Below are 10,251 nucleotides of genomic sequence, written 5' to 3'. Positions count from 1 at the left end.
TATAATTTCTTTATTTTATTCATCAACTATTCGTTAACAACATCTGCATGAAAAATAAAAATAAGCTTTAGAGTTAAACACTTTTTTAGCCCATGAGTTTTCACAATTTTATTTTTTTAATCCCTGAGTTTTAAATTGTATCACAAATAGAACTTCAATTTTAGAAAAAGATTGAATTGATACTTTGATTAAATTTTCTGTCTAAAAACTAACATTCCGTCACTATTTAAAAATATTAAAAATCAATATATATATATATATATATATATATATATATATATATATATATATATATATTAAAAATAAATATAAAAAAATTGAAAAAAAAAATGGGTGGTTGAACCACTCCCGTGGCTCTTAGGGTGGTTCGGCCACCCAGATTGGCCGCTTTGGGGGTGGATGAACCACTCTTGTGGCCTATGGGGGTGATTCGGCCATTTTAAGGACAAGACGAAAAAAATAAAATTTAGAGGGTTTGGCCCTTGGGAGTGGCCGAACGACCCCAAAGGACCAAAACTGATCTTGAATTTTTTTTTTGTTTTGGTCAAGGGGTGGCCGAACCACCCTCCATGGGATGGTTCAACCACCCCAGACTGGCTAAGTGGGTAGCTGAGCCACACCTTTGTTTTTTTTTGTTTTTGTGTACTAATTCAATTTTTTTTTTTTTTTTCCAAAATTGAACTACCATTTGTGATGGAGATTGAAACTCAAGACTAAAAAATAAAATTGTAAAAACTTAAGGATCGAAGAGTATTTAACCTAAACTTTATGAACTACCCCCCTATGGGGTGGTTCAGCCACCCCAGACCGGCCAAGGGGGTGGCTGAGCCACACCCTTGTTTTTTTTTTTTTTTTTTTGTTATTTTTAATTAATTTTTAAAGATTTTTTTTTTTTTTATACAGTGCCACGTGTTAACTTCTGGTGAGCCGTTAGTTTTTGAACGAAAAACTTAATTGAGGTACCAATTCAATTTTTTTTCAAAATTGAAGTACTATCTGTGATGCAAATTAAAATTCAAGGACTAAAAAATAAAATTGTGAAAACTTAAGGACCGAGAAGTATTTAACCTAAACTTTATGAACTAATTGTATTTTTTTAAAGTCTTATGAAGTGATAATTATGCGAAAGTGATATATCAAACTATCAAGTGCGTTAGTTTGTTTTCTCTTTCAAATATTATGTGATTTTAGATTTATTATTGAATTAAAATTTAATAATAATTATTTAAAATGTAATAATAAATTTAAAATATACGAAAAATTTTAGGAGAAAAGAAAAACCAAAATCTCCTGTAGAATTACTCAAATGTATTTTTACTCTCCTTGAATCAAGGGGTCATCGACTTGAGCAAAGTTGTTCAGCAAAAGCACATTTGCTTTGAGTGAAAGTTGTGCATCATTTTCCCTCCACACATCCCGCTAATTTTGGCAGAGCATCTTTTAGTAACTAGGCCATTTGAAGTACGCGGTGCAATCTTGACATAATTTACAAATTTGACACGGATATAATACAAATATATAGAGTTAAGGTTTATGTTATAATCCATTTATAATCCGTCATCCTATTTATGACAAGTTTATAACCTATTAATCCGTTTATGACACAATTTTTTTTTATTAAATTAGCTAAACAGGTTGATGCGACAACCTGAATTGCCAAGCCTAATTTGAAGACCTCATGCATGCGCTCCACTACTGGACAAAACTATAAAGAAATGATATTTATATAATAAATTTATATAATTTTTGCACAACACATTTACATAAGATGAGACTCATGTGAGTGAGATCCACCACATATAAGTGTATTGTGTAAAAGTTGTTGTGTAAGAATCATAATCCCGAAACTATATATGAATTACTTGGCAATTACACTCAACGCCTACCTGCTCTTCTCTAAACCCGCATTTACCTTTCTCACGTTTTCACTCATTATACACTTGTTTGCATTGAGTAATGATTCACCACCATTCAAAAATATAATTTTTTATCACTTTACTTATGTGATAAGGTGATTTTTCACTACTTTTTTAGTTTTTTTTTTATTAAAAAAAAATACAAAAAAAATGAAGGTGAAAAACTACTTTACCATATAGGTAAGATAATGAAAGACTATATATTTTAATAATGTTGAATCATTACTCGCTTGCATTTGACTGACAGCTGGCCGTCTCTGGTAGCATACTTTACCCCGTCAATTTTGAAAGATGCTATAATTTCCATCTCGGGAATAGAAGGTTTTGGTAAAAAAAAAATCACACACACACATATATATATATATATATATATTGATTTATTTTCTTTTTAACTCTTTAATTTGGATAGTTGACTTTAGTTCTTTTCCCATTGTTTGTGTGCATATACATTTGTGCATATACATTTGTATTCTGTTTGGTATCCGATGCAATACGGGAAAAACGAAATCACGCCAAAGTTTTGTACATGAGCTTTGTATATTTGATTAAGGTCGGTCTGAGTTTGTAATTTTAGAAAATGTAATTTAAAATAACGATTTTAAAATGTGTAATTTTAAAAAAAAAAAATTAAAAACGTAATTAAGGATATGATAAAATTGCAAATTAGCAAAGACGGAGGGAAGGGGGGCTAGTAGGGCCATGGCCCGCTTCCAATTTCCTAAAAAAAAATTATAAGGTGAAAAAAAAATCTAAAAAATTAGAAGATAGAAAATATAAATTTAACTTACTTGGCTCTTATCTAAAAAAAAAATTTGGTCGTTCGCTTTTGCCCATAAGAACTTTTGGCTTTTTCCCTGCAAATCAGCCTTTAAAATCTGCGTTTTTAAAAAAGTATCATCTTACCTGCGATTTAAAAAAGTAAATTTATATTTTATAATTTAATTTAAAATTATACTTATTATTTACAAAATCGCAATTTCAAACACATCCTAAAAAGACTTAAACCGCATGTAACTATGAAAAAAGTAAAGCGAAAGAAATATTTACCATCAGATTTGGTAAATCTCACGGGTACTCCAACATTTGCTAGTGTTCTTCTGTTTCTTTATGAACCTTTTGTTTTTTGTTATTTTGTTTTCACATCTTTATTGTGCACATAATATAAAAAGTGTTTTTAAAGCTAAAAATGATATTAAAACTGCTGAACAAACTTTTGCTATATCTAGTAATAATGAAAAATATGAATTATTAGATAAAAAAGTTATTAATGATGCTTTGGTTGAAGGCTATAAGTTTTTGCATATTGGAGCAGTTCAAGTTGCTGTTAAACCACTAGCCAAGCTAGATACTAATGCTTCGGTTATACTTTGTCTTCGTCGTGATGCTAGATTTATTGATTTCCAGACTAGTATTCTTGGTATGATGCAATCTTCTTTGTTTAATGGACCAATCCATTTTAATATTTTCCCTAGCTTCCTTCTTTCTTTGAATGATGTTCATATTACTAAAGCATTGAATTTAAATGTTTTGACTTCTGGTTGTGACATGGAAGAAGGTAGAAGACCTCTTGCTGTCATCTACCGCATTTATTACAAATTGCTAAAAGACGATCTAAATCCTCACGCTGTTGTCAAAAGGTCTGGGAACTCAACTATGTTAATTCAAAGTTCTACACAAGATGCTAAAATATATATTCCTAAAATGATCCAATGGAATGAAATTCACTTTCCTGATGAGTGGATTTTAGAAAATGTTTGCGAGCCTGGTATAGAAGAGGAAACCACTACTCCTGGTTATAATATCCAACAAAATTTAGATGGATCTGTTAAAATTAGGTTTTTCTGATTTAAATCCTTCTAATAGAAGAGAAAGACCATTAACTATTAATTAGGGGTTTAAATTTGGACCCGTTGCCCTAAATCCCGATTTCTCTTCAATGCATTTCGTTCTTTCATTTTCACTTTTTCCTTTTGCGCCGCTGCCTTCTTCAAATCTTCTTGTCTTCTCGCCATTCTTGAATCTTCACGCCATTCCTCACGCTTGCCTTCTTGAATCTTCATTCCTTTCCTCTGTTTCTTTGTTTGCTTTTGCTTTCCTTCACAACACTCAGACCGAGATCGAGAGAGACCTGAGAGGGTTGCTACTGCTATGGTTACTGTCAAAGAAGTGAAGAACTCGAGAGAGAGCAAGAGTTCTAGATTAAGGTGGGTTTTGTTTTAGTTTCTTTTCCTTTGCTCCTTTGTACTGGGTTGTTGGACGTGAAGAACAAATTAAAGGGACGGCTAGAGGAGAAATAAAAGGAGAGATTTCTTGGGTGTTTTTTTTTGGAAGGGGAGGGCTAATCGGCCTCAACAATAACTTACTGACTTCGTCTTTGTTTCTCTACAGATTTGGTGATTTCAAAAGCAGATGGAGAAAAGGAAGTAGACGGTTAGGTTAGATATGGTTTAATTATTTGTAGATCTATTCTTTAAATTGGTTAGATCGGTTTAGGTTAATGTTTTGGTGCTTGAGTGTGTTATTGCTTTCTGATTTGAGTGCACTTTGCTTGAGTGTAGTGTTCTGTGCTCAGTGTGACAAAAGGTGCATGAAAGTAAAGTGAAAATTTTAGGTTCTATAAGATTATGTTTTATTCACACAACTAAGATTGTTTTGATTTTACTTGTAATTCAGTAACATGTTTTTATAGTAATTAATTTGAAGTCTGTTTCGTGCTGGGATATTGGGATTTGGTATCTTGTTGTAGGCAATGATGTAGAAATTTGTTATTTGCATGAACTGGAAAACAAACCTGATTTTTAGATCTGTTCTTTACTAAAGTTTATGCATGTTGTGTTGATATGAGTGGGTTTTGTTTTGTGATTTTTTGTTGCTTGATTTTTTCCAGATTTGAACAATTGGTGTTATATTATAGGGGTGAGTTACAACTAGGCTTATTATGAAAAATGCCAATAAGTCATATGACAAGCCTGTAACACCATTCACAAATGATGAAACCCTATCACCTTCCTTTCCTTCCAAACAGAATTGGAGAACGAGAATATTATGATAAGCATGAGAAATAGTTATAAATTCATTTTGGTTTTCATTATTATTAATTCATATTAGTTATTTATTCATTTAACTCATTTTTTTTCTCTCTTTTATTGTAGTTATATATGATTGAGAGTAGACATGCTGAAAGCTAGAAACCGGACGATACTTGGATATGTTTATAAACTTTTAGTTATGAACTTTTTTTAATATGTTTATGAACTTTTGGTTATGAATTTTTTTAATGTGTATGGATTTTTGGTTTTTAATATGTAATTATGTATGGATGTGGAATTTCCTTGAGGGCATGATAGTTAATATGTATGATTAATAATTTTGATTCATACAATTACGTTCAATGTCTTTGGAATGAAATTTTAAGAAATAGGAACTTGGTTAGCTATTTCTATGGTTAGGTTTCTCTTCAAACATGTTGCGGATCATTACACTAATCTTAGTTCGATAAGATTATGTTTTTAAAAGTTGGGTTAAAATGTTTAAATAAATCTTATATAAGCCCAATACTTATATACGCCCAAAAAGTAAATTTTAATTTTTTTTAAAAAATATTACTCGGTTTGAATAATCTGTATACACTTTTTTGGAGCTGGTTATTGAAATTCAGTAACAGGGAACGACGGAGTTGATTCCTAATTATGACCCTGATTCCTAATTATGACCCAATAATCGGGAATTGTTTTCGGTTTACATTCTTACTATTAATGAAAGAAGAAACCCTTTTGCTAGATCTACTACAACAGAAGAATTTCAGTGGAGAGACAAAGATCTTGAAAAATTTGTCTAGTTCTGATTTTCAACTAAGAGGGGTTTCCACTAATTCATAAGTTTGCTTTGCTTTTTATTCTGCTAAACATTCTACTGCTACATATACTGAAGAAGAAAATGATGTTTCTCCCTCTGCTTTTGATTTTAATGCTCCTCTTATTCACTAATGCAATGTTATCCATGCTTCTATTAAAACATTTTTTCACAAATCGATTGGCCAGCCTAGCAAAAAGATTTAAAAAGAAAATCAACAGCGAAGGCATGCTTATAGTGCTAATTCTTCTGAGAGTAAAAAAGCCTATATTAAAATTCAATGGACTAGTAAAATGATTGAATTAGTCTTCTCCTATTGCTTCCCTGTTACTATTGCAAATAGGTTCATTACATTCAGTCCAGAACCTACTGTAACTATTTCACTGCCCTTACTATTGCTTTTGATCCCTTTATTAATCCTTCTTAGGAACCCAGAATTCCTTTTGTTAAAATTGATCAACCATTTGCTTATGCTCACTCAGCCTATTTCCAACACCTCTTTTGTGTAGAACTAAGCATTGCTTTTGTTAGTGACCCAAACCAGTTGGCGCTCTCTTATTTCCCCCATCGCTTTTATTGGATTCCTGAACATTCTTTGAAAGATATCTCTTATTCCACTAATATATTGAAAGAGACCAAATCGGATTATTTCAATCCAATTTTTGATAAAATGGACACTACCAAATTCCTATATCATGCTGTCTATTTTGATAAAATTATTATAGAAGTTGTTAATAAGGATTTTGCTAAGAAGACTGCATGTTCTATAGCTCCTCCAACTGTTATTGCTGCTAAACTTATTACTTCAGAGGAAAAGAATTATGCTGCTATTACTTCTCCCTCTTTTTCAAAGACAAAACAGTCTAAAAAGAAGAAGAAATGTCCCTCAAAGAAAGAGATGGACATGCTCATGCTACTCCTAAAGCCTTTTAAAGATGATGATGATGAAAATGATGATAATGAAGAAGATGAGGAAGAAGAAAATTCTAAAACATCCTCTTCCCTAAGTCATGGCTTTCTTTTTGGGCATGACCCACTTTGCTCCCAGGATCCGGTCCCGGGTATTGATGATATTTCTTAACTCAACTATTGACTCATGCAAAAGACAGCATTATTAACTCCACAGAACTTCACCGAAAGTTCTTTTGTCTTGATGCAGGATTATTAGCTGCACTGAAAGCTTTGTTATCACATGGCTACAGTGGACAACACTATTGACTTCTACAATCCATTCGATTGTTGTTCTACATGTTGTTCTCTTGCTATCCTACTTGCAATCTTTCTTGTTAATTCTGTAAATATTTCAGTACTTTGAAATAAACTTGCAATTATTAAATTTTGTTTTAAATTATTTTACCATTATTTTCATTCTTGCAAGGCTAGTTTTACCGCCTGATTACCCTATCCACTGCATCATATTTACTGCAACTGTTATTCTCTACACATACTCACCTTCACATTCCCACAACTAGGGGTGTGCACGGGGCGGGGCAAATTTCTGCCATTTTTGCCCCTACCCCGCAACCCTGCAGTTTTGGAAAATGCCACCCGTGAACCGCAAAAGATGAGTTAGATCCATGGGGTGCGGGGTGGTGCAGTGGGGGGGGGGGGGTTGATGCGGGTTTGGCTGTGCGGGGCAGGTTTGGACAAAGAAGATGAAGAGACGAAAACAAGAAACAAAACCAAATCTTGATGATCAACAAAACCCAAATCCAAAATCCAAATCCTGGCAATCAACAAAACTCACATAGGCACATACCCATTGAAACAAGAAACAAAACAATGAAATAAAATTTTGGTACTAGACGGAGCCGCGTGACGCTCACAATCAAATGTACGACATAGCCATGGCTTAAAAGATCACTAACAAGGGGAAAACGAAGATGAAGAGCGGCGGCGAGGTTAACCGGTGAAGAACAAGGGGAAAACGAAGATGAAGAGTGGCGGTGAAGAACAAGGGGAAAACGAAGAGTCTTGGAGGCTAGATCTTCGTGCGGTGCTAGGTTTGAAAACGAAGAGAAGAAAAAGAGAAATGAAAGTCTTGGAGGCCGGAGGCGCTAGGTTAGAAAAGTAGAAAACGAAGGGTCTAGAAGACTAGAAGTTAGGAGCCTGTTTGGTAACCTGTTTTGAAAACAGGTTTTCTGTTTTCAAAACAACAAAACATGTTTTGGAACTGTAGACTAGCGTTTGGTTACTTGTTTTAAAAACAAAAACCGAGAAAACAAAAACACGAAGAAACACAAAAAATGAAAACATGTTCAACCTGTTTCCGAAAACAGCTCTTACAAAAACAAGAAAAAGGCGCCTTTGTTCCTAAGTGCACAGTGACAAAGAAAGATGGTTGATCTGGGGTTCGATTCAGGGGAATACTCAAAAGCATTTCCTGTATCTCAACCTCCACACGAACCTCGTCTCTTTTTCTTCTTCACACAATGCCTCACTTCGTCTTCCTCCTCTCCCTCCCTGCCTCTCTCTCTGGCCACAGAAATTGGAACAATTCCTTTTGTCAATAAAATATTCCCAACAGAAACAAAAGCAGAGCTAGTAGGAGCTTTGGCCGGAGAGAAAAGTGAGAGGGAGACAGAGGGAGAGGTTTAGACTCTAGCAATGGTTGCGTCGGCTTCCACAACATCGTCGCTGTCAAAGGAGGAGCTGACGCTGATAGTGAAGTGGATTTCAGCTTTATGCTCAAATTGTCAAATTTGGTTTTGATTTTGATAATTTTGTGATGAATTCATTGATTTCTGCTTTTGCTAACTGTGGTTATATGGAGGATGCACGCCAAGTGTTCGGTGAGAGTACGCAGAAGGATGTGGTTGCTTGGACTTCCTTGATTGGTGGGTATGTGAGAAATAACTGTGCCCTACAAGGATTGAGGTGCTTTATGGAGATGAGATCGACGGGTGTTAGAGTTGATGAGGTGACCGTTGTTGGTGTACTCTGTGCGGCTGGAATGGAGGGTGATATTTGGTTTGGAAAGTGGGTTCATGGGTTTTACGTAGAAGCAGGGAGAGTACAATGGGATGTTTATATAGGCAGTGCTCTAGTTGATATGTACTCCAAGTGTGGCAACTTTGAAGATGCCCGTAATGTTCAAAGTAATCACAAAGGAATTATAAAGTGTTGGAAAGTAATCACAATAACAAATGACCACCTTGTTAAATGCCTTGAATGAAGAGCTTCCAAGAATACATGACCAAGTTTATTATGGGCATATACATTCTCGCATTGAAGTTACTACATGAAGTTGTCACTCATCTTGGTTATTCTTAATGAGCAAGATGCAAATCTATCTTATATTTTGGATGGCTTCTGAAAATTGTTAGCGTCTATGGCTTTCATGATCATAACTTCATTAGGAAGCATGCAACGAAAGATATTGAGTTCCAATCATATGATGATAATGAGTTTCATGATAGTGATTTATGTGAACTTCTTTATAGAATGGGGAATGCTAGACATCCCAAATTTTTTTCCCAAAAGTTAGTTCCCAAATGATGTGTCACAATCTCATGTGATCTATCATTTTGGGAAATTTGTCACAATTTCATGGGATTGTGACACATCATTTGGGAACTAGCTTTTGATAAAAAAAATTTGGGATGTCTAGCATTTCTCTTATAAGAATATGGATGGTGCTTCAGATGGATTATGACATTGTGCTTTTACTCATATAAATTTTGAGGATTTGTTGAGATTTCTTATACAAGTGTCAATTTGTTTGATAGATGTAACCTTGTCATTTTTTTGTCAGAATAAATTCATGAATGGATATGTATCAATGATGCTTAGGGAGTTTTTTTTTTTTTTTTTTTCCCTTGTTTTATAGCTTGGTATATTCTTCACATATGTATAACTTGGTATGTTTTCTTCCTAAGTGGAAACTATTTTAAAATCAATTGTCCAAACCCTTTAACCATTGTTTTCTATTTTCAAAAATTGTTTTGGAAAACAGTTTGCCAAACGCTTTTTTAACGAAAGAATAACAAAAAACAGTTTTTTGTTTTCGTTTTCGAAAACAGTTTTTAGAAACAAAAACAGAAATGGATTTGCCAAACGAGCTCTAGGTTTCTTTTGTTTTTTGTTTTTTGTTTTTTGTTTTTTGTTTTTTGTTTTCTGTTTTCTGTTTTTTGTTTTTCTATGGTTGCGGGGCGGGGCGGGTCCCTGGGGTTTTTTTAAAACCACAACCCACAACCCGCCCCGCACGGTTTGGACAAAATCCAACCCATATTCGCAAAAAAAAAATACTTAAAAACAGGTATTTGCGGGGCGGGGCGGGGCGGGTTTTTGCCCACCCCTACCCACAACAGTGTCATCCTTTCCTTTAATAAGGATGGTTTCAAGCGCGGGGGGAGGGGGGGCTAGCTTGAATAACAGTTTGGTCTGTTTTGACAAAAATGTTTTTAAACAACATTTAAAATACCAACAATGGGGTTATAGAAGTTTTGGAGAAAAAAAAAAAAAAAATAGGATATGCTTTTTA

At 34.0% G+C, this 10,251-nt stretch overlaps 1 protein-coding gene and 1 long non-coding RNA gene across 2 annotated transcripts; both read left to right on the top strand.

The window, feature by feature from the left end:
• The first annotated feature begins 3,563 nt into the window (after positions 1–3,563).
• LOC133865391 (uncharacterized) lies at positions 3,564–5,249 on the top strand. Its single transcript, XR_009899710.1, has 3 exons — positions 3,564–4,120; positions 4,305–4,351; positions 5,069–5,249. It is a non-coding gene; the product is annotated as an uncharacterized LOC133865391 (long non-coding RNA).
• A 2,856-nt stretch (positions 5,250–8,105) lies between these two features.
• LOC133866293 (pentatricopeptide repeat-containing protein At1g50270-like) lies at positions 8,106–8,943 on the top strand. Its single transcript, XM_062302821.1, has 2 exons — positions 8,106–8,360; positions 8,449–8,943. The coding sequence occupies exons 1-2, from the start codon at positions 8,106–8,108 to the stop codon at positions 8,941–8,943; spliced, it is 750 nt and encodes a 249-aa protein (XP_062158805.1).
• Positions 8,944–10,251: the final 1,308 nt, after the last annotated feature.

Source organism: Alnus glutinosa, chromosome 4 (assembly GCF_958979055.1).
Source record: "Alnus glutinosa chromosome 4, dhAlnGlut1.1, whole genome shotgun sequence".
Classification (NCBI taxonomy): Eukaryota; Viridiplantae; Streptophyta; class Magnoliopsida; order Fagales; family Betulaceae; genus Alnus; species Alnus glutinosa.
Note: the sequence above shows the minus strand (reverse complement) of the source record. Positions and strands in the feature narration are given on the sequence as shown.

Excerpts from the sequence above, each read along its gene's own strand:
- LOC133866293 (XM_062302821.1), top strand. The coding sequence starts at position 8,106 with ATGGTTGATCTGGGGTTCGATTCAGGGGAATACTCAAAAGCATTTCCT. Across the intron at positions 8,361-8,448 it reads AGAGGGAGACAGAGGGAGAG|CTTTATGCTCAAATTGTCAA; the intron begins GTTTAGACTCTA and ends AGTGGATTTCAG.